Source organism: Melanaphis sacchari, unplaced genomic scaffold (assembly GCF_002803265.2).
Source record: "Melanaphis sacchari strain LSU unplaced genomic scaffold, SCAv2.0 Contig0_pilon_pilon, whole genome shotgun sequence".
NCBI classification, from domain to species: domain Eukaryota; kingdom Metazoa; phylum Arthropoda; class Insecta; order Hemiptera; family Aphididae; genus Melanaphis; species Melanaphis sacchari.
Genome location: NW_020270366.1, coordinates 6719474 through 6745818, shown reverse-complemented (window position 1 = coordinate 6745818; position 26345 = coordinate 6719474). Strand labels below are relative to the sequence as shown.

General features: G+C 31.0%; 1 protein-coding gene across 11 annotated transcripts in view; it reads left to right on the top strand.

The window, feature by feature from the left end:
• Window positions 1–25330, top strand: part of LOC112599487 (maternal protein pumilio) — a 97930-nt gene extending 72600 nt beyond the window's left edge. For 3 of the 11 annotated variants that reach the window (XM_025346419.1, XM_025346465.1, XM_025346481.1), the window contains 11 exons: window positions 17075–17378; window positions 18906–19202; window positions 20036–20140; window positions 22729–22869; window positions 22954–23121; window positions 23220–23403; window positions 23788–24037; window positions 24143–24370; window positions 24461–24623; window positions 24754–24922; window positions 24993–25330. In XM_025346419.1, the coding sequence (XP_025202204.1) occupies window positions 17075–17378; window positions 18906–19202; window positions 20036–20140; window positions 22729–22869; window positions 22954–23121; window positions 23220–23403; window positions 23788–24037; window positions 24143–24370; window positions 24461–24623; window positions 24754–24922; window positions 24993–25242 (2259 nt within the window). In that variant the 3' untranslated portion in view covers window positions 25243–25330. The remainder of the gene's footprint in view (window positions 1–17074; window positions 17379–18905; window positions 19203–20035; window positions 20141–22728; window positions 22870–22953; window positions 23122–23219; window positions 23404–23787; window positions 24038–24142; window positions 24371–24460; window positions 24624–24753; window positions 24923–24992) is intronic. The other 8 variants (XM_025346423.1, XM_025346412.1, XM_025346443.1 and 5 more) reach the window with 7 other exon arrangements.
• Window positions 25331–26345: the final 1015 nt, after the last annotated feature.

The window sequence follows — 26345 nt, the reverse complement described above, 5'->3', positions numbered from 1 at the left end:
TCTGAGTATGACGCCAAAATATTTCTCATATGCTATATCTGCTGTTGTACATGTATTTTTCTTTTTCCGCCATATTAAAATATCTATTAAGTCAGATTTGTTGACATGTTCCGATAAAATGACAAGAAACTCGATTTGTGTGTATTACAAAAGTCATCTGAATTTAATTCATATGTAAATTAAACATACTCATAGAACTTGTATGAAATTGAATAAACCACCCAAGTATGTTTTTCAATCAAATTTACATTATACGTCATAGTTAACTTAATGGTTTTCTTTTTTACTTATATACATAAATCATTTGAACTTTTTGAATATTTTCTAGCACGAGTACCTATATAATATTTATGTATCTGCAGCAAGAGTTAAACATTTTAAAAATAAATACTTGATGAAAGCAGTTCTTATTTATTTCATTTTTTTTTTTTTAAGTAAAATGTAAAAGTAAATGCTTAAATATATGTGATTTGCTATAGTTGTATTTTTAATGACTTGATCTTGTTTTGGTAAAGAATTTTCACTACGTATATTTCTATAATTTCTATATGAATAAAATATTGTTGGTGAAAAATATATAAAAGAATCGCTTATAAATTAAAAAAAAATAATATTTTACTATATGAACAATCAACATTGTTTTCGATATAAACGAATTTAAATCCATGTACCTATGACCTATTTTAAAGGTTAGATGTTTTTTTTACCTTTAGAAACCATATAAAATCATTTGATTTAACTACGTTTTTATATGCTATAAATTATAATTCTATATTCACGATATTTTGTATCTATAATATTCTTATTTTTTTCGAGTTAATCATTATTCGCTATCTTAATAAAGAACCTGATAAGAATATTTGGAATATAATTCAAATATTAAAAAAAAATTATCATTATAATTAAATTATGAACGATAACAATTTTTAAAAATATTATTTTAAGTTGTATAAAATGATAAATACTGTTACTGGCAGTCGTTTCTTCGTCAAAACATACTTTCAACTGTCATACATTTTTTTTTAAGGTATGTCATTTTTGGATCGCTTAAAGGTCACGCAAACAATGTTATGCTGACAGAATTAATCAATTGCTACTATTTATTTATTTATTTATTTTGGCACGTTTCACCACTGGTACCAATCATTCCCTATATCCCTTAACCCCGGAGCATTGGGCGCCTTTGACGCGCTTTCCATTAGTCATTTTCCTATGCCAGAATCGGCTCATTTGTCATTAAAACACGCTATGTCGAAGTTGAGTAATGAAAATAATATACCAAATTGTAATAATAATTGATTAATGCGAAAACCTGTGTGGGAGTTGTGGTGGGTTGGAGGTCTTGGGTAGAGATAAAGTGTAGTTCAGCATATAAAAATAAAAAAAAATAATAATAATAGCATAAACCCTTCGCTATATGCTAAATATTAAAAAATAATATGATAAAACCCCGCCCATGGTAGAATATATTGTTAAGCTTTTAATATGAAGTTCACCTACCAAAGAAAATAACTATATACCTACTGTTAAATGTTTATACTTATTTTTTATTGAATGTTTTTAAACATTTTAATTGAACTTCGTAGTTTGTGTATGCGAATTATATTGGTTGAATTATTCTGAAAAATGGATATTCCAACCTCAAATTAAAATTAAAATTATATTTGTATTTATTTAAGCTGTTATTAATTAGCATAATTTGTTGGATTTTAATTTCTATATGCAAAATTGTTAGAATTCATCAATAAATTACCAGTAGTTTTTTGTAATGAAATTTACTCAAAGCTATTTTTTAATGATCTTAGTTTTATTCAATAAAAAAAATAACTTAATTCTAGTGAATAAAATTATGAACATTTTATGCTCTTAATATATAATTTTAAATCTATTTCTTCACGCTTTATTTTAGTTCTGGACTAGAGAATGATAAATCTCTATAATGTACTTCCATTAATTAATACTTAAAATATAAAATAATAATTACTGATTATATAATATATTTATAAATCCATGTTATAAATGTAGCTTGCTTAAGGTTTTTTTTTTCCATGAATTCATTATAGCTTACTAGAATTATTTATCATGAATACTATTAAATTGTTTACTTTAAATTAAAACTAAACGTAAAAATTTAACTTGGTACCTATTAACATACCGCTGTAAACAGACAATCAGTTGTTTTTTGAGCAGTTTTCCAAATAAATATAAAAAGTATTTTTATTGATAAGTGATCAGTCGTAATTCAATATATTTTTAATTCCCTATAATACTTATAATTGAAAAAAATAATATCAAAGTTTTTTTCGTTGGCAACTGCTGTTGTGTTTTCCAACAAATGTTACAAATTAATTGATTCGGTGACACAAACTTTTAATTTTGGCATTTTATACTAGGTACTATACTATAATTTATGGCAAAGGTTATATATCTATCTTCGAATTAATAATGAAGTTTGTTTTTATTTATGCCTGTTATATGTAAAGAAGATAATACTGTTAAATTATGATGTGTAAATAAAAATGAACTATTTTTACCTACTTAAAATTTCTTGTATGATACATGTTACAATTTTTTTATAAATATATACAAGACATACAATGATATTCAAATAAAACTTATAAGATGAATATTTATAATATATTAAAAAAATAAAATGCTTTTATTTATATTCTTACAATTCATTTTTCTGTTACATAATCTTGAGTTTAAAATGAAATTTAAAGGTAGGATTTGTAAGTTGTTTTATGATCTCTTGCGTTTTTAAGTAGCAATGGATTTTATTCATTTTTATGTTGGGATTTTTCTGTTGGTCTTACACGCTGTCCAGAATACATATATATATTTATATTATAAATGTTATGTAATAAAATAAAATCTAATTTACGTTGTACGCTGGAGTGCAATGTGTAATAAAATGAGTGTAGCAAAGTCCCGATTTTTATTATTATTATTATTCTAGTAATTTAACATTCCAGACTCGAGCAACAATATGTCGTTATAATGAAAACGGAAGAAGTAAGGCTGGGTCATAACTTTCAAAAAGTTCAATATGTCCCAGCTTTGTTTCCCAACATTGGTGTGTTGTTTGTTACACGTTTAATGAACGACTTTTTCGCTGTTCTGTAAATATAAATATAGTTGGCATATCGATAAGATAGATTTTGTATTTCCCGTTTCTGTTTAGTTTAAATAAATAAAATCAAAATGAAACAATAATAAACGTCTGACGCATTTTAGTAGACCCACCGGAAAATCACTCTTGTGCCGGTGGGGGGATAAGCAAATGCAACAAAAAAATAGTCGCCGTTTTCGCTGAGTATTGTCGAAGTTTATATTCGAACTCAATGTATCATGTAAACAGCGACCACAAAATGATACGATTATATTTGAAAACATGTATTTTGTAGGTAGGTACTGCAGAAACACAATAATTGTTGAAAACTAATTCAATTACTCGTAGAGAAATATCCATGTACGTTTATTCGATAAAATTTAATGTACTTACGAACACTGTTGAAATTGTACGTTTGCTTTGTTAATTTATAAACTGAATATATTGGAAATGTATCAAAAGCACATCATAATTAAAATAAAATTCAAAATATACATATTGTTAACTTTTCTTTGTGCTGAGTTTGAATAAAGTTTTATGAAATTAACTTAGGTTCTTGATAAGTCTCATTTAAATTAAAATTAGTTGAACATCGAGGAAGTTTTTATAATAACATATTTTTATTTCTAATGATTTTAATCAAAATATAATTAAAAAAGCATCAAGGTGCAAATTAGAATTAAAACATTTATGCTAACATCACTGAACTTTTTAATCTTCGCAATTTATTAAGGTTGCGTTGTGCTTACGAATCGCGCGTATATAATTTTTAACGCATTTTAGTAGACCCACCTTAAATTGATTTTTTTTTTGGTGGGGGGATGAATTAAATGCAAAATAAAAATGTGTCGCCCTCTCGTTCGTATTTGGGTTTTATTTGAACGTCGGATATATCCCGGAGAGTGTGGCGATACACATAGTTTAAGCACCTATGTAATATAAATGATAAAAAAAAAAAATAAACAATATATTGAATACATATTATGATACAAATTGTGTCCAAATGGCAATCGTGTATTTCGACCGTTTTATAACGTTCAACAAATATTATATAATGCCGACGTTGAATGTTAATGTCAATGGATTACACGTGCATGTAAACATAATTTTTTTCCAAGTTTTGCTAAAGGGGTTTTCGCAAAGGCCATGTATGTTCACCTACCCCTTGTATATTCTACCAACTAATATATTTTACGATAGTACGTTACAGTGGCCGAGTTCCTATATTATGTATATTGTTTAAAAAATGTCAGTGCAGTACGACATTTAAATGTCACGTCGTCGTTAAGGTCGTTTTTGATAGTATCTATACCACTCACCTCCCTCGAGAAATAATTGTAGTATTATAGTAGACGCGTACAAAATAATTTAATTGGCTAACCTAAAACGTTATAGGCATCCATTATGGACCAATTAGTGAAAAGTTAGGCATATACTAAAATACCCGTGGCTCGTCGTTAGTTTTATAAGCAGCTTAAATAGTTGATCCAAAACGTCTGTCCGAACGATACGAGTTGGAATTTCTAAACTAATTACTTGGGACCGACTCGTAAGTACGACAATATTTATTAAACATGTAAACGCGTGTCCGCCTTCCTGAAATTAACAGTTTGTTGGAATATTAAAATATGTTTAGGTTATACTAAATTATAATACATTTTTTACTGATACAATATACTTTACTCATGCCAAATTGAAAGTGTCGCCAATATCACTAGTATATTTTACTGTTTATAATACTTTTTAATGTTTGCTTACATTTTTTGCCAATAATGTAATTTTAATAAATCCAGAATTCGATCCAAACAAACACCGTATATAGGTTCAAAAGTTAATTGAATTATTTGAATTATATAACAAATTATTATTATTATTATTATTATCACATATATACATATGTGAACGGTTTTGGGGAGATAAGTTATTGTTTACACATTGTTGTTTTATATTATTTTAACCGTGATTCAAATTTTGCTGGTTGTCATTTTCAAATCATTTTAATAATTATTTCAATATAGAACCTATGTTATAATTATACTCCTGTCGTAAGCTTCAATTATTAAAATTCCATATACATTTGTAAAGTCTGCAGAAATCATCTAAAATCCTTGCTTTGACCACAAATGTCATAAACAGTAATACTTCTTTGTGAGAATACTTAGAGAAAGTTATAAGTTTAGACGCATTTATAAATTATGTATAATATCCTATGCAGTAGATAGGTTGAGGCTTAAGATAATGGAATTTGTGTTTATTCAAAATATTAAATTGATATAGGTGTAGTCTGGACTTAGGTTTCCGCTCACATATTTTGCATATTAATTAAGTCAATAATTTTGATTATAAATTATGAAATAAACAAACGTTTCTTGTTTGGTATAGTATTTACAACGTACGTTGTAAATTACTGTTATTTCTAATAGCTATACCCATTTAAATCGCAAATAAAAATAATTGATTCATATTAAAGACATGTTCATTAAATATTATGAAGTATAAATTAATAGTAATTTATTTTTATACATTATGATTATTATAATATAACAATACTATACAATGGGACGTACTATTTGAAAAACACCACCGAATTGTTAATTGAAAAAATTGTTATTGTTTGTATGTTGCTTTATCTGAATAAATGTATAATGATATTTACTCATGCTTGTTTTAATAAGCAATACATGGTAGGTTGTGTTTTGTTTGGTTAGTTATTGAAATATAGCTAGAAAGCATATAATTTAAGTCTTGGTTGTTGTAAACTGTTATCGAAAAAAAAGGGGATTTCGTTGAGGAAAACATTTATAAAGCCATCGTGTGTTGGATTGGATACACGACTATAATATAATATTACACGATGAAATTCCATTATGTACCTTTGGTATAGGGGTAGTTGATTAGTTTCTGCCGGGTTTAGAAAAAGCATAACACACCACTTGTATGTTTATACGCGTAGCACTAAAGTGGTTTTACATTTTTTTTCCCTTGTAGAACTCAATTTTATAGTTCAAACAACTAGAAACGGTCTATTTTGTTGCGATTTATCTTTTAACTTATTTTAACGTTTAAAATTATGACTCTTTTAACTCCTTACAACACAAACTAAATAAATAGAAAACGTAATATTAGTATTTAAAAAAAAAATTTAATATGTGAAAAATTCAAAACTGTTTTAAAACTTAACATTTCGATATCTGTTATAGTAATGAACAATGATTACAAATGAATAATTGTTCTATAGTCATATAAATTTTTTAATTTCTGTAAGTCATAATGCTCTCACACTCTTAAAACAATGTATGTTTTTAATTGTTAACTGAACGGATTTGAGCAGTATAACCGATATATAATTTTTGTCTGATTATATACCATCTGTCTTAGTATATATATTCATTATAATACTTTTGCTGGGCAGTTATTATTTGTTTTGTTTCAATCGACCAATTAATGACAGTTTAATAAATCAACTACATTGCAACTTAAACATTTTATTGTCATTCCTCGGTAGTTTAGTAGTTCTGTTACAACGATACACGCCTTCCTGTCGGCGACGTGTAGAGAAAACTTCAACGAAGCTTACCATGCAAGCCACCGATAGTTCCAGTAGATAATAATATAATCCTACCCCGGTTATAAAACCTTTGACCAACCGCACTATAATTAGACCGTTTACACAAACTTCGAAGGACCGTGCTATACCAGCTGGCAATCTTAAAATATACATAACTTTATAATGTAATCTAAAGGATGTAGTGGTGGTATAGATGCATTATGGAGAAGAGAGAGAAAGAGCTTAAATTCAAATTAATTGACAAACTTGCTACCGGTCGTGTAACGTATAATATTTTATGTATATACCTATATATGTAATGTACACATGCTTACTCTATTACATACTCGTATATCAAATATACCTGCAGCCTTACAAACAGTATTATAAAATATGTATGACTACCTACTTATTGATGTTCGAAAACACCTTATTATTTTTATTTATCATTACACATTAATTTAGATGACCCAGTATGAATTTATATTTTATATTTCAATTGATTTGATTAATACATAGGTATGAGTTTAACTCGCGCATCTCCTGTGTATATAATATATATACGTTATAATTATAAAATACAGAAGATATGTTTTATACACACATACATATTTGTCTGTACAACAATGTATCGTTGTCATTAATGTGTTATTGTTAGTTTTTTCCTGTTTCAATATTTGTCTTCAATTCGATATTTGTATACAAAATAATGCTTATGGCCCGTCAATTTGAGAAGTATTCTGAATGATTAATTACTGTGTACGGACAACAGATAAACCTATAGGGTTATTGTTTTCCCTGATATTATATTCAACTGGGAAATTCTTCCACGGGGTTATGAGTTTTCATGGTTAGGTGGTGAAAGGGAGATCAACTACTGCTGTCTGTCGCCAGCGCTACTGCTGCTTGCCCGTTGTTCCATTAACCCCCCCCCCCCCCCGCGCATCAAAAGTGTATATAGACTTTGGGAAGTCATGGAAATGGAATTTATTCCAATCCAACAAATTCTAATGGATTTCAAGAATCGTATGCAAATGAAGAGTCAACGACGACTGCGATAGCTGTACCCTGCAGATGTATATTTTGAATGGTTTTTGATTTTAACTGATTTTTCATTATTGTATGTGGAATTAGAAACAATACAACTGTCGTCTTTGCTATGTTGTTGTTATCGTCATTTTGATTTCATTTAATGCTTTATAGATAATCTAAACGATGTTTTAATATTAATAAAGTGAGGAAAGATACCTCTTATTTTCATTAAAACAATTTTTATCGACGTTTAGTTATAAATAATTATGTATATCAAATAAAAAAAAAAAAAAAAAAAAAAATCGTAATTTATTATATTAAATTATTATTCAATGTTTACATTGTTGGAGATGTTAAAAAGATTTTCTTTTTTTAATTCTATACAATGAAAAAAATAAATATTTTTTAAGCTGTCCATCTAAACCCGGTTTATAGTGTCAAAAAGATAATGCCATATTTTATGCAATATATATGTATGTATGTAAATATATATATATATATATATATATTAAAAAAAAAAAACTTTAAAAATGAATTTGTATCGCTTTATATGTATACATGTATAACCGGTCGAATGTTTTAAATTTATTCAGTATAACTTTTAACAAATTTTGTTTAGAAAGGTTGGGCTTGTACAAAATTGCATTTTAATTTCGTATTGTAACGAAAATATGACATATATATATATATAAACTATAGTTTATATGTAATTATAACTGAAAAGGTGTCAGAGAATTGAATTACTATCGTCGCAGAAACTGTTGGAGTAAACCTTTTTAAATTACGTTCTGGATACTTCATCACTTATCTTGCATCCGGTTCTGTGACGACTATAGTGGGCGGAGGTGGAAGTTTATCGTTATTCCTTATCTTTTGCAGAGAACCATTGTCGGTAGTTTTTTAATGTGTCTGAATTTTAATAGTGATTTATTTGGAATTTAAAAAACAACACGAGTTTAAAAGTTCAAAAAAAAAAAAATATTTATATACATATTTAATAGGTAATTGCTGTAGTATTTAGTCTTCTTAAACCCGTAATGTTCTCACGCCTTTTTAGAAACTGATTGTCCATAAACAAAATAAAGAACCGTTTTCCAATTTGCATACTCAAGTTTTTATAGTTTCGGTTTTCGATGAGGGGGACGAACGGGTCTCAGTCCCTTCTACGCGGCCAAACACAAATAATTCGACCCCGATTTATTTTATTATTATTTTTTTTTTACTCCGACTCCATTGTGTCATTGCTAGAAAACAATAAAGAAGTGTTTCTGATAATCTAAAAAATAATACTTAAGGGCACATTATTGAGCGATTTGTGTGCCGGAAATTCTACATCGCACATTTACCCATATATTAATATTATCTAACTGCGTATGATGGGGCATGCTCGACAAATAAACATTGAACATTATATGTGTGTGTGTGTTATCTGCGCGTCGTGTAACTGTCGTACACAAAGATGAATCACGGGGGTTAACGAACCGTTTACATCCCCGATGATTCGGAACATCGCACCTGAGTTGAATAATAAAAAAAAAAAAAAAAATGAAAACCAAATAAATACCAATACAGGACGCGCGCGCTCGCCACCGATTTCAACGTCTATTAACCATTTTCCGGCCGGTCCTAAACTTTGGCAAACCATCCGCAGATGCGCCTCCGTTCGGATTATTGCGTAATATTTCATTCTGGTTTGTTTTTTTTCAACCGTGTCATCGTAATCGTCCCGCTGTTTTTGTCTGCCAATGAACTGAACGTACTTCAGTTTCTTACGAATTTAATATCTATTGTTGGTTCCGTTCCTTTTTTTTTTTTACTCCCATATTATATTGTTTTGATTTATTATACGTATACTTATGCGAGTTAACATTTTTTTCTCCGCGTTTGTGATTGTGTTGTGTGTACCTATATTATAATACAGTATAATAATGATGGTGTATCAGTCATATGCTGTGATACACCAACATACTCGCAACCATTAATTAATCAATTAATTCGAAAACTCTTCCATCCTATCTGCGTAAAGTTTCACGTTGAATTAATTTCCCTTTGCCCTCTGCACCACCCGTCCACTTTCCTATCATTTTCGTCGTCATATCAGCGCAACGTGTGTAATAATGATTATTATTATTATTATTATTATTATTATTATTATTACTAGTATGTACTATATTGTGTAGACTAATCGGTATTTGTTTTCATCATTTTGGGTCGCATATAGGTACTTGTATTTGTTGTACGGTATTAGTGATGATGGGACGGTGGTACTATAAGTGCGTAATCGGTGGGTGGTGGACATTCGAATCAATAACATTCGTGTACGTATATACATAAAATTCGACGTTAAACCCCCCTTCACATCCTTTGAGTGTCGCTGTGAACCAGTGATTTTGCTCTAGAGTTAATTACTGCTGTAAATGTCTACGCCAATCATCGACTGAAAGATCTGTGTCCTGCGGTGCACTGATCACAATAACATTTTTAATTTTCGCAATTTTTGACGTGTTTTTGTTACGACGTAACACACGTCTATAGTCTATACACAAACCTAAGAGTCATATTTTTTATTTTACTTCATTTTTATCGACCCACAACCCTTTTTAGTTCGACAGTTTTGAATGTATTTTTTTAATATTCATGAATACGTCAAATACTTATCATATATATTTATATATATGTATATTTACATAAAACCTATTTTAATATCTCCTTTCTTTGTGTATGGACGCTTGAAAAGCATTCAAAATTTTATTTTCAAAAGCAACTAATCTCTCTTTTTTTTTTTTTGATTGAAATTCTAATAATTTTTTCAGACATTTTACCGCATAAAAATCTAATATTAGTGAATTTTATTTTACTTTATATTCTTACTGCAAAGTATATTAGGTGTATATATATATATATATGCATTTTTATCTTGCACCATCACCATAATTTGCGCACTTTTAATGGGTTATAAATTATAATTAATCAAAACTTCGTTTATTGCTGTTACCGGCTTACAAATATTCGCTTCACTTATACCCCTATAGAAATATTTCACTGTTTTGTTTAACCGTCATTAAAATTTTAAAGTTTTCGCCTAAGAATTTAAGAACCAATAACTTAAAAAACAATAATAATAGGTGATAATTAGGTTCGTAACTTAATGCACTTAAAAAGTACTAAATATGCATGCTCTAAAAATAAGCACTTCTTTTTTTTCTCCACGCAGTTTTCATAAATACAAATATTTTATTTTAATTTTGTTCTTGTTTATTGATAAAAATAGGAAATTGTATGTCAACTAGAGATCGGAAAACACAACACAATAATAGCCAGTGAAAACCTTCAAAATAAATATACATTATAAAGAATATATTTTTTTAATTTCAAATAATATTATGAACATATCATTATTCATCAAATATGCTCTAAAAAATGGTATAATTGAATATATGCTATTTATTATAAAACCACTTAACATGTTAAAATATTTTAATACTTTTAATATTTTTTACGTAGTGTCGTGAAATTAATTTTAAGCTTAGCAATAAATCTAGTAGTAAAAAAAAAAAAAAACATACTAATGCTATAACATATGTTTCTTAGTGACAATTATCATTGAGTGTGATAGTTTTTATGAATATCAATTATTTATTACTGTTTTATACTAATTAAACATAAGTATTCTTTTTTATTAAACACAGTAGCTTATAAATATTTTATTATGTTATATATTATATATACATAATATATATGTATTGCAATATTCAAACATTAATTTATTTTGTCCCGTATGAGTTTAATATCATCAATTCATCAAATTAATGCTTGTCTTAAAGAACTCAGTTAAACTAAACAACTAATAAATTAATTAATTTTACCTTAAAATTTGTATATGGGCATTGATTGAGTGTATTATTTTGATTTTTAGATTTTCCAAAAATTAAATAAGAACGTGTATCTATAATCTATACCGTGTATTATTAAAGTCTAACCCCACTTCAATTTTACTACTTATATTCCAAGTTTATAACAAGTTAAAATGACCCATTGTGAATTTAATTATAATTGTTATTACTTCACAGTATTTTTAAAAGCGTTTGTCATTTCAAAATACGATTATTTTAATTTTAAAACCTATCGGCAACGTAACAATTTCCATAATCTTACCATAGATTATTTATTTTCATCGTTTTTTATAATGTCTTTATAAAAAAAAAAAAATATGTATTGTTCATATATTTATAGACAATAGATTATATATGTATAATATTAAATTAAATTACGCCGTGTTTATCAAATACTACTTCGTGAATAATAAAAAAGAGATTTTCAATATTGTTGAATGTATTCATTTTTTTTTTCCATAATGCTTTAATTTTGAATCCTATTTATAAAGCTGTACAGAAAAATAAGACACATTTTACTTGAGAAATAATTTTAAAAATACTATACATATACTAACTTAACATATTCTTTTGATCACTCACCTTGCACAAAAATAAATTTGTGCGACAAGGTAAAGTTTTTGTTGATGAGATATATACACATATATATGTATTAAAAAAAAAAATAATAATAATAAAATACTTCTTTTTCATGACATGATGATTAAACATTACTGCAAATATATTTTATTTTTTTTTTTGTTCTATACTATTTTTCTGAAACAACTGAAAAACGTAGGTATATTTTAAAATATTTTTGTTTTTGAACAAAGTTTTGAATTTAATAAGTATTGTGAATTATCGTATAAAAACGTCGTACAAACATAACTATATGTTTTTATCTTAAAGTTTAGTAATAGGTAAATTTGCTCGAATACAGAAGCCAACAAAATCGGTTCTGCTAAATGCAAATTTACTATGTCGGATGTGTACGTTTTTGAGATATGTGCGTTAATATTATAGCAATTAAAGCGCTGTAGTTAGGTTTAGATTTTAGATGCACATTCGTATAAACATTTTACAAACACTTGTTAAAAATAACGTCCATGTGAAAAATTTTTGGGGCAAAAAATAGTGTATTGTAAATTATAATATAATATATTTTAAATAAATGTGCACATCGTTGCGCTTTATCCTATCATATTTGGATTAAAAATTTACGATTAATCAACCAGAAAGTCTCTTATCGTCTACTTATTTATAATATATTATCATTACAGCGATTATTACATGTTATTATCATGTGCGCGAACGGTGACCGTTGATGCTCCAGGTAATTGTCAAGTTATAAAATTTTGATGACTAACAAGCGCGCCTGCGCACAATATGGGGGCAAAGATCTTGCCGCGGCTTCTTGTTTGAAAAAAAAATTACATTCGATCAAAATACCGTAGGTAGTCGTCGCGTATGAAGTATAGACCATACACCATAGAAATGAGATAAAATATAAAAGCAACTCCTGTAGAACGTTTTGATATGATCATTGATGCTATCGCTCCGTGTGGCTATCTTACAAACTAAAACCTAAACTATGATAGTTGATAGAAATCAATGTTATTATTTATTGATTATCGAATGATCTGCTTTTAATTTTATATTTCCTATTTACCAATTACCATTCGCCTTTTTTATAATTTTTCACAAAATAACATAAGATTGAAAAATGTATTGGATAGTTTCATTCAGCAGTTCATTGTTTCCAGTTCTTTCAACCTATTTATCATATATTTCCTTATTCTTCGAGAAGCGATGTCTAAAGCTGCGTATACCTTTGTTACATTAGCACGTAACGTAACTTGGACATGTAACAGCAATAGAGCGTAACAAAATTTGAAACCCTACGGTGTTACGCCTTATGTTTACACGCAAATGTTACAAGTGTGTATATATAGCTTAAGAATAATTTTATTATCATGCGAAGTATCACATCCGATGATCATACACCGATTAGAAGGCATATTTAAAATTAATCAATCAAAACAATAAATGCATAGAAAAAATTTAACAAGTATTAAACAAATAAATTCGGACAGAAATTTCAAATATACAAGCATAAATAATAAATCGTAAGTGTCAGAATTTAAAAAATTTCACTATCTATAACATTTTTATATTAGGTTATGTTATCACAAAATCAGTATTGCTCATGTTTGGGAAATTTGGAAATTTTTTTAGCATGGTACTTCTTGAGTTTTAACGTAATATCAGTTCCGTCCTATTGAGTTACAGCCTCCTACCTTACACAGTACCTTATAATATATATATATATATATACATATAATAGTAATTGTAAACCTCGTATTATTATCGTCTCGTACATGATATTATATTTATGTAATATAGTATTCCCCAGAGGGATCCTTGGCGTGTGTATAATATATACACAGAGAGAGAGAGAGAAATGCGCGATCGTCGTATAATATGAATAGAGAAGGTATTATATAGTAGATAGCTGTAGTAGCAGTAGTAGTACTTCTTACTCTGTATATATAATATTATATGGCGTAGTGATGTGTGTATATTTGTGTTATATATATTTATATGGTATATAGTCGGAAAAATGATCAATTGCTTTTCCCGGGCTATGGGCGCGCCCGCGAAATTCCGGATCCACTCCCCGCAGTGCGACGTGCAACGGAATACAAAATTGCTTTTCTAAATACCTTCGATATCGCCTGTGAAAATGCCTGTCATTGTCGTAATATTCGTCGTTCTGCTCGTCCATTCTTACGCTGCGCACATAACTCTGCGTATTTTTTCTTTTTCCTTCCTCTCTACCTTTTTTTTTTTCGGCACTGAGTGCCTTTCTTCTGTTGCTAATACCCGTGTCAAATTTCCTGTTAACCACTTTACAGGTATTTAACACTTTGTCCCAGACCTCCGCCTTCTCTTACTCGCTCAGTTTCCGTAGCCTGCATCTATTTGTCCGCACGTAATCAATGACAACGACGAGGGGTGTAAGATGCGGCGATAAAATATCGTATATTTTTATGTCTCCCCTTCCATTCTTGTTAGTTCGTTTTTGAGAATACCACAAAAAATGGTAAACCGAGGATTTTTACTTGCGTGCTTTTTTCGGTAACTAACTACGTGGTGAAAAAAATACTTAAAGCTTTTTAAACGAAACGATATGTATACGTATAGACGCTTTTTCGGAATTTAAACGAAATCTGTGGTTTTAGCATCCGCCGGGGTGAATAATTGAATTTTACTGCGAGTGAAATACGGCTGTATGTATTATTATTATTATATACCCATACTTTATATTATATAATCTATACATAATATATCGACTATAGCGAGAAAAATATACATCAAGAATGAACGAGGGGAGGAAATGATGACAGCCGCGTTGGGCGTATATTTATTCTTCGTTATGTCTATAGAAGATATTGTTTATCGAACGTTTAAGAACCTTCAAATCGAATTTCTCCGCGTGACACATGTGTGGAGCAAAATTAAGAACGATGGTGTTATTATTTTTTCTTACGTTTAGTCTTGTTACTTTTAGTATAATAACTTACTCATTTTATAATACTACAATAATACATTACGCCGCGCTCTTCCTTCAACCATTACGCCGGCGTGTACTTCGAACGCTTTTCAAAATATAGTTGAACCTTTATGTTTTTACAATGATTTATTCTTTGTCCTATAGTTTTAACGTGTATAGGTACCTTTAACATTATGTTCATTTTATTATTCGCGTTTTAAACGAATGGTGGTCCATGAACTGTTTAGAGTTTTGTGTATGTGCATCCGTGCATATGTAGGGTGGAAACATTACCATTTTTACTTCGTTCTGAAATCTGCAACCGGCTGTAAAAAAAATGATTACATTACATTAAAATATTCATAGCGATTCGACGTGTATTTACACATGTTAGTCTAAAATGCTATTATACGTTAACTTCCAGTACCCATAGCTATTCCGGTATATGCAGGTATATTTTTAAATTATATTGCTATATTAACGTTTATATATAAACGTGAATAGCAAAAAAATTAACTTTAAATGTTTATTGGTTATCATTATACATATATATGTAAATTTTAACAAATACTTAGTATGAGTTGTGGTTGCTATATGTTTCTAACGTAAAAAAGAAACTGGCGCTTAATTATTTAAACTTTATATATTCATATATTGCTCGTACGCATTGCATTAAATATATATATGATGTGTACTTAGTGGTTCTAGGTTAAATAAAAGAAAACAACATTTTCTATTCATTTTATAAAAACGTATTCAAACTGTTTATTTATTCCGTTAGTTCAGTTGCTGTTGCGTAAAAAAACTTTTATATTGTATTGTTTTTGACATTTTAGTATTTGACCAAAATAACTCAACAACAGCAATGAGATATGGATACACCGTGTACTGTCGTTTATTACATGAAAAACATTCGTTCAAAAAATTGTATGTTTTGTTGTTCGTAACTCATAAAATGAGAATGTCAATTTCACTTTTGACCGTTCTAAAAAATAAACTAATATCCGAACGACGACGTTAATGGAAGTTGACAAGACATAAAAAAATTGATTTTATCTGCGCTGATCTGGCGCATAATGTTGAAACCTGGCGGTGGTAATAAGCTTTCAACCTAAGGTCATGGTGTACAATATAACCTATTATTATTAATATGCACATATACCTATTACACTTATCAGTTGCTTTGTCGTATGGCTTTCTAATAATTACCTATTGTCTACCGGCCACGACGTTCCGAGAATATAATTTATGTCATATCGTAATTTGCCTATATATCTTTATATATACATGGGTACCAGCGATACGATTGTGTTCGATTGTGTTTCCTCGGAATTGTTATAGAACATACTGTCATAGTTTGGTTTAGGGCGAATTTTCGTTCCAGATTTCACTGTCGCGAATTTTTCGCATAAACTTTTCGTAAGTCGTTAATTTGTACGTTAAAAAATAAATAAATAAATAAGACATCTCACATCATGCGTTTCGTCGAAAACGGCGTAAAAAAAAAAACAAAACAATAACAACAATAACGGACAAAATATTCATGTTGTAAACGTATGTTATCAATATATAATATTTAATCGCGAAATCATTATATCAGCTCTTTTTAGTATAACGATTTACTAATAATATATATGCGCCTGAGCACGTCGTGTGCGTTATTTTATTATTACGCTCGTAAAAATTGTGTTGTACCAACTACCAACAGTACCTACGCTGTGCACGTCATATAATGACGACAAAATAAGTGTTTGTTTTGTTGACGTTTATTATCTTTTATTATCCCTCGTCGACATGCTATGGCGAAACACATTACACAACAGTAAAAATCTCCTGATCGATACGAAATTATAATATTATGTTATAACGCTGTGTATTGAACACGCTTTACAATTATTATGTCGTTGTAAGTAAACGTCATCGACGGTTTTGCTCATTCGTTTTACGATTTTTTCCAGCAGCTGTTCCGCAACCATCAAGCACAGCAGGCGGCCGCAGCAGCCGCGGCGGCAGCGAACCCGGCCGCAGCGGCCGCGGTAGCGGCCCAACAACTGCAGCTCATCCAGCAGCAACAGCAGCAACAATTTCACCTGCAGCAACAACAACAGCTGGCCGCGGCGGCCGCTGGACTGGCAGCTGCTGCGTCGGCGCCGACCGCGACGCCGGTCGCTGCCGCCGCGGCTGCGGCCACGTTCGCGCCGCCAGGCACGACGGCCACGACGCCGTACATCATCAACCCGCAAGAACCTTACATGATTGCCGGTAAGTCTATCACGACGTGCTAGACGACTATAGTCGGGGCGTTTTCGTACTATTACACATCATCATTCATATAATATAATATATTATAATATATACGTATATATATGTATCGGCATAAAAATTTTCATTCGTAATATTACAAGGCACTTACGTGAAATAATATAACTCATCAATTGACAATTTACCGAACTACCATAGCTGCTGGTACAGAGTAGTGTGTACCGTCAAAACCAACGAACTATACTTTGGCATGTTCAAAAAAACAAGTTAGAACCGCGTGTTTATATACGCATAACACTGTCAATATCCTAATTACATTGACACGGTGTCAACAATGTTATAGGTACATTATAATATTTTTTATATTTAGAATTTTATATTTTATGCAGTGTATTTTAACACCACTAATAATTCGAAAAATAATTTGAAATTTATTGTGTGATGGGCGTACATAATTATTATTTTCTGATTAACAAAAACATAATGATTATCAACTAAGTATTACGCCTACACAATTTTACAATAATATCAATTGTATAGTTACCTCTCATTACTTGCTTTTATTCCATTGTATTCTTATGTATTTTTTTTTTTTTTTTTTTAACAAGATAGATTTTTCAATTTTTTTTTTTTTTAATATAATGAAATATTCTATTCATTTATTTTGTTCATGTTACTTTAATGGGTTTGAATATTAAATGCGAAAACAGTGCGGTAGTCTGGTAAATTATCAATCGATAGTTTGAATAATATGCGAGTACCGATTATAATATTGTTTATACAACGTACTGATTAAAATATTAAATTACATTCTTCGCCATGATATCGATAATAAAATATACAACATCAGCCCTACCAACATAATCCTATTCCTTTCAGAATAACGTAGTACGCTTTTCGTATATGTATGGTCTCTCCTGTCTGACCTTAGTCTACGGATTTTTCCCTATTTCTCATAAATAGTAAAATGTTTGATACTAAATTTCCGATATCTTCTTTGATATTTATTATTTTTCTGTGCATAAATTATCTTTTTCGAACCGACCGTGTTGTCGTACTCTGTATACAACGAGAGAACACTCCATTCCTGTCAGACACCCGTCGTCGTAACGGTCGGTGTGTCGCGGAAGAACCTATTTCGCGGTGTTCTTTACCTAGACAGAGTGTATGCCCGCGTTCCTTTATATTATTTCAAATCAACAACTGGATTCGGCAGTATTTTCCGGTCGTATACTTTCCGTTTGAATGAGGCCGGCCCGCTCTTCCTGTAACTCCCCGTCTTGTACCTATCTATACAACACACGGATTCCCACACCGTACGTGTATAATATTATTATATCATCACTTTTATATTTGTGCCCGCATGACGGTAATTCGCAGTTCGTTGTAAATAATGTACAACGTTTTTTTACACGCCGTTTTTGAATAATTATATTATAAATATATTATATTGTACCGCAAATCTGTATTTCAAACGTTTTATTACTATTGTGTGCGTGCGTGCGTGCGTGTTTTGTCACAATAAAGGCTTTATGGGCTCAGGTCCGACAGTGGTGCCGCAGTACTACGGCGTGCCGTGGGGCATGTATCCGGCGGGCAGCATCATACAGCCGGCCGGCGCCGCCGGTCAACCCGGCGCCACGGCCAACGGCACCAATACGGCCCAGCAACAGCGCAGGCCGATGAGCCCGTCGCAAGGTGACGGCACCCAGTACCAGGTCATACCGGCGTTCTACGACCAAAACGGATCGCTGGTAATGACCCGCAACGGCGGTCAGCTCCGGCTCGTGTCGCCGGCATCAGTCATCGTCAACGCCCAACAAGGTACGCTATCATCACCTCGCCCTTCGACCCGCCACCGCCCTACCGCCCGTCATAATATTATTTTATTATCCGTCTCACGCAGTATTATTATTATTACGCCTAAATTTTAAGTTGACGTGTGTGTGAGTGTGATATGCAAAGCGAAATTATATTTTCATTATAGTTTTTCCCCCGTCGTGTTGTCGCCGCCGCCGCCCTAAATGTTTTAATTACCCGGCGATGGAAAGAAAGACTCCCCCCTCGCGTGTTCGACGGGGCTGTCGTGTATATCTTCTATATCTATACAGTTTTATGCGTATAAAACTGTCGAGCGAACGGTGTTTTAATATATTGTTATGTATTAATAAATACGCTGACGAGTAATACTATATGACTATAGCAAAATTGTTGTCTCAACGCGAGACCTTTGTGTCGTCATAACGTGTATATTATTATATTGTCATTCGTTGCGACAACTGATATCGACGGTAGGTAGAGTAACGGTGTATTTAAATTACGACACAAAAGAGAGACGTGTGTGACGACTCCATATTTTATAATACATATATATATATAATATTAAAGTAGTTTAATAGTACTCGTACGTTTAAATATTGTAAAGTTGTGCGTACAGTGCGTAGATCGAGGCTAATGAATTTTCCGTGGCCGTATTTGTATCGATGATATTTAAATACGAGCGTGTCGTGTTGTTATACGAACCCCGCCGTTTGTCTGCGTACAAAGGTCGTCGTAAACGTCCACTATCTACGCCTCCAACGCGACCGGCGCGACTTAACCTCTTTCACCACCACTTTCGTGTTATTGGTGTTTTATGTCGGGGTATTTTTTGACAGGACTCCAACCACAGCCTCAGCAGGCGGTCGGTTCGGCAGCCAACAACTATTCGACCAACTTGACCTCACTGACATCCAGCCTTTCGTCGCTGGGGGTCAGCGCAGGTACGTCTTTGCCTACGTCACTGTTGTCGTCGTTGTTGTTGTTGTTGTTGTTGCATGTCGCATTATATATATATATATACTTAGATATATGTATATGATATTCGCCTTTGCGAAATGCTACAGTCCGGCTCGACCATTTTGTTAAACGATTAATGATAATACTATAACAAAAGACGTCATATGATTTATAAATCTCTTTAGCATGCAACAAACAGCAGCCGCAGCGTATTTAGGATTCGTGTGGATTAATATTATATTTTTCTTTTAGCGACGCCTTTTATAATAATATATTCGTGCAGTTTATTAAAATATGTGGTTTTTGTTTAAAATTTTATTTTTATGTTTTGCACGCTTATGCATAATATTAATAATAATAATATTTGCCGCCGCTCGACTTTGTCACACTACACACTAAAAGATCTCCCGAAGGATCTAAACGCCTTCACGTGACCTGCAAATGTACCTTCCTACCACTCGTTTATGTTATTTGCACTTTTGCGTTTAATAATAATAATAATACTATACCACACTTAACCGCCCCACTCATACATGCTTACTACTACCACTACTACTGCTACTATTATATCTCACTCGCTCACCAGAATGAATACATCCTCTGCCGTCGACGCCGGTAAAATAACGGGACTCGAGTGCAAGTTTTCACTCGTTTTACAACTTCCCCGCCCGTTATAAATATTAATATATGATTATACATGCTTAAGTTACACGATTTTTCACAAGAGTAATTTTTTTTTTAATAAACGTTTTGTTGTGTATAATATTTCTGTTATAATTATATTATTTAGGCAGTTACTACGTGTATATAGGGTGTACAATGAGCGACTATACACTTACAATGCATTTTTTATTTTTTCCCACCTGTTAACACGACAGATTCGTTCACTATACATGTTTATATAATATTATACACGTACTAGTTATGCTGTTTCTATGTTACACTGTTACTTACTAGCATGGCGTAGAATTAAGTGTGTACGTACTATGTACCGTGATTTTAAAAAAAAAATTCTATACGATCAAACTATTGACGTGTTATTCATGTTTATATTCAAATATATTGTAGATAAAGTTAGTAAGACCAAAGATAAATGTCTTTTTACCTTCCACCTATAGCTACTAGCTGCTCATTGACTGTATATGTGTCGTTTACCGCAGATTCCATTTTTTCCATTTATAGTGTGTGTACTAGTGTAATTTTCAACGAAGAAGGAGTAATATAATCCATTTAACTGCATATTCTTCGCACTAATGTTAAGTGGACGCCACTGCAACATTTTATATTGTTATTTGCAATTGAAACGTTTTACAAATTTTGAGATTATCGTTATTCAGAATTTAAACGTTATTCAACTTTTGCGTTTATCGTTATTCAGAATTAAAATTTTTATTATATTTTATAATTTATTAATTAAATAATTGAAATTAATTTTTCTTTTTTATGATATACTATATATAGCGTTTTGCGTTATTTAATTATTTATGTTTATTGTTATCCGTTATAATTACGTTTACAAATTTCAATCATTTTTTATCAAATATACCGTTATAATCATAACGTTATTATAACGTTTGCAAGCCCTGCATTTAACCTTAGCCGTACCTACATATACACTTATATTTCATATTATATCCTTTGTCTGTTACATAATTTTTTCTTTTGATAACTACTCTATTATTATCTTATTTTTGCGGATTGATGGATTTGTTACTAAATATACCACTGATAGTTGTATATATAGCTATATTTGTTACATATATAATTAGAAGAATAACAGGCATTGCTGTGTAACGTACACATGGCCATTTAAATCTTCGACCGACGGGTTAATTAAAACGGAAGTATCGTGACAACACGATCAAGATGGATGTGTTTGTTAACCACCTCTACGCCTTTGCGTGTGGGTGAAGAAAACATTCTAGCAACAACTATACCACCGGTGAAATTTATTACTATTATCATCCCATCTTAAAGTTTTAGGGGTCGATTAAATTAAACCTGAGTAGTAGGATCATAAATTTTAACGTAAAAACACGACGCTTTAAGCATAATTATTGTTCGGTTCTCGTGAATTTAAATTCGCGGCATTATTATTATTATTATTATTATTATTAGTATTATATGCATACCTATACACTGTGGGCGTTATAGTGTTTTTCGAACAGCCCTAAGTAACAATATTATATATTCACCTAACACGAGTATAAATCGCGTTGCGTCCACCCTGTATACGTGTATTATATTAATTATCATTATACGTTCGGATAATAAAAACAACATTACCAGTTTTAAACATTTTTTTTGTTTTTTTAAATTTATAATATTGTATTATAATAGACGTCTAGTTATTGTTTCGGTTTTAACTGTAGATTAGTCGTGTATGAGTTACTTAAACAATACGTTTACTCGACAATTAAAACTGCAGTGTAAATGACACCACTGCTTTTGCGTCTAATTGTTATGTTTTATCATCGCATATACTACCTACCAACAAATATATATATAAGCATGTATTTTAAAAACAACAATACTTACGGGGCTGCTTTTTTCACGCGTGTGTTTTCGACAGCAGGCGTACACGATGTCAACGTCAGTCTTGGTCTAGGTTCCGGAAATGCCGGCAGACGCGATTCCTTTGACCGTAACACGTCCGCCTTTTCACCGTCCATGGATTACGCCCGTCATAAATGGCCGCAGTACAACACACTGGGTACTACATATATTTGATTTTTATTTTTGTATTCGTCATTGTTGACCATGGCAACTAACAAATTTCTCTGTTTAAATCATACAGCGTCCCAAAGCCCTTTGGGTCTCGCCTCTGGATCTCTAACTCCTCCACCAGCTATGGGTTCCGCGTCCAATTTACAGATGGGCCTCATGGGCTCAGCCAATAACGCCAACAGAGGTCTGATGAATGCTGCGCCGGGTGCAGAAGCCATGGCCAAGTTCAGAGCTAGTGGTACATACATATATATCTATATACATATAATAACATTTTTGATAGCAACACAATACTATGTCAATATTTATATTAATTTTATTTTATTTATGCAATAGAATACGCTATGGGTGGTTTAGCTGCTAACGGAGCCATGTTTAACACGGCTGCAAATCCGAACAATACGAATTCCTTGTTTAACAAAATGGGTGGTGTTCGCGGCAGTGCTTCTTCGTTGGGTGGTTCCTCCATAACGTTGGATTCAAAACCGTCCGGCCGTAGCAGGCTCCTAGAAGACTTCAGGTAGGTTACCTTCTTAAGAACAGCCCCTTGTCTGCTGTAATTTTGGGGATAAGCTCACCGAATAAGTTATGAGGGGGTATTATTCATTTATGAAGTATTTAACTTATTCTAGTCGAAAACATTGAAATCAATGAAATTGATAATACTTATTTTATCCTTTAATACCTTTTGGACAGAATTTTATATATTCTTATAAACATTAGTAATGAAAATTCTTATAAATACTGAATTAATTAATATTTATTATTCATTACAAGATTGAGGGGAAGGGTAAATTGATAGTCTTGGTTATTCATTTAACTGGTGTAGCTCATCTCCCAACACTATACAGCATGCATCTAATCAATTAATCGTAATCGATCCAATTCTCCTGCACTGTGGCAGGAACAATCGTTACCCCAGTCTTCAACTACGAGACCTCACCAATCATATTGTCGAGTTTTCCCAAGACCAACATGGCTCCAGATTTATACAACAGAAGTTGGAGAGGGCTTCTACGCCTGAAAAGCAGCTGGTGTTCTCTGAGATATTGGCCGCTGCGTACAGTTTGATGACCGACGTGTTTGGCAACTATGTTATTCAAAAGTTCTTTGAGTTCGGCACGCCTGAACAGAAATCTACATTGGCGCAAAAGGTATGTCATCATTTTCACAATATATTATATTATATTATTTTTGAATAAAATATTTCGACGTTCTGTAATGTGCCTTCTCCATTTGTTATACCCTACATTAAATAGGTACGTGGACATGTATTGCCATTGGCATTGCAAATGTACGGCTGCAGGGTTATTCAGAAGGCATTGGAAAGCGTGGGTGGAGAACAACAAGTGGAAATAGTACGTGAGTTAGACGGCCATGTTCTTAAATGTGTCAAAGACCAAAACGGTAATCATGTAGTCCAAAAGTGCATAGAATGCGTTGATCCACATGCTCTGCAATTCATCATCAATGCTTTCCAAGGACAAGTAAGTTATTTTTAACTACAAAGATTAATATTGAGTATTGAAAGAAAAATATGATCTTTACTAACAACTGATGGCATTTGTGTTATCCAGGTTTTAACATTATCAACACACCCTTACGGATGTAGAGTCATACAGCGTATACTCGAACATTGTACATCTGAACAAACAGCACCGATACTCGACGAAATGCATCAACACGTTGAACAATTGATTCAAGACCAATATGGAAACTATGTGATTCAACATGTATTAGGTATGTTTGTGTTAAACATTATCTTGTTATATTTTAAAGAGTACAATTTATATTAATGTATGATTGCTATTCTGAGTGTAGTTTCTTTGGATTATGTACTAAATTATTCAATTATAATTTCATTTCACAGAACACGGTAAACAAGAGGACAAATCTAAATTAATATGTTCTGTTCGTGGAAAAGTTTTGACACTGTCCCAGCACAAGTTTGCATCGAATGTTGTGGAAAAATGTGTAACACATGCTACACGCAGTGAACGTTCTATGCTTATAGAAGAGGTTTGCGGTTTCAATGACAAGTAAGTAGCCACATAATTTGTGGATATACTCAATTTATATTGTTATTGAATTGGGATTTTTTTTTTCTAGCGCTTTACATGTAATGATGAAAGATCAATATGCCAATTATGTAGTGCAAAAAATGTTAGATGTATGCGAATCTTCTCAACGTAAAGTGCTCATGCACAAAATCCGTCCTCATTTTGCATCACTGCGCAAGTACACATACGGCAAACACATTATTTCGAAATTGGAAAAGTACTTCATGAAGAGCAATCAACAATCAGTACCTGTATCTGAATTGGGACCTATTGGACCACCAACAAATGGAGTGCTTTAAACAGTTCTATATTTTCTACTACAATTTTTTTTTATTATTATTATTATTATTATTGTATCCCTTAATTAGTATTTTGAATCCAAATTAAGTTCTAATTATTTTTCTTTTATTTTTAAATTACTTTATTATTATTACTCAAAGTTAGTGGGTTTAACTTAATTTTTGTGCGTTAAAAAAATTAGTATCCAAATTTAGTTAACAATACGTGGATTTGGATGGTTTTTTTTTATTATTATTATTTGTTAGAAACAAAAAAAAAAAATAAATAATTACTAATTAGCTTATTAGTGTGGGGCTTTAATATATCTTAATATTTATTACACTTTAAATACAATATGGCAAATACGACAAATTTTTTTTAACAAGTTCTAATATGGTGACGTTTACAAGGTATGTATATTAAAACAAAATTAGCACCCCATTTTTTGTGACCTTAGCAAATTTCTTATACAGCGTTCGTGTATATTTTGCTTCCAATTATATATTATAGTGTACAAAAAAAAACCGGGTCATCTTTTTAAATACAATTTTTTTAACTTAACAAATGATTGTGTATAATATTTTGTATATCTTTTTTTTTATTATTATTATATAGTATTTCATTTAATTTTTAAACAGGGTTTAAATTAGATTTTGATAGTGAAGTTTTGTTTGTTTTCTGTAATATAAAATCAAGTTTCTTTCTCTATATAAATATGCATATATACCTATAAATCGAAAGTAATTCATTCCTGTAATTTTTTTTTATAAATACGCTGTATAAAGAAATTATATAATGTACACATTTAATCGCTACAATGCTTGTTTTTTTTTTTTTTTTTGTTATATATATATATAAATGTATAAAATTGCATATTTTTAAATCTGTGAAAGCCATTATGTTTATGTTGTATATGAAAAATCTGTAAGCTAAATCCTACCAGTTTTGGGTACACAATTATTTTTTATTTTTATTATTATTCTATCCGTACTGAAAAAAAAATTGGTGATAAATGTGTATATAAATTTATGTTTATATATATATATATTATATATATATACAAAAATTATCCTGTCATTCGTAATAACTAATAATTTTATATAATTTTATATAACTTGAATCG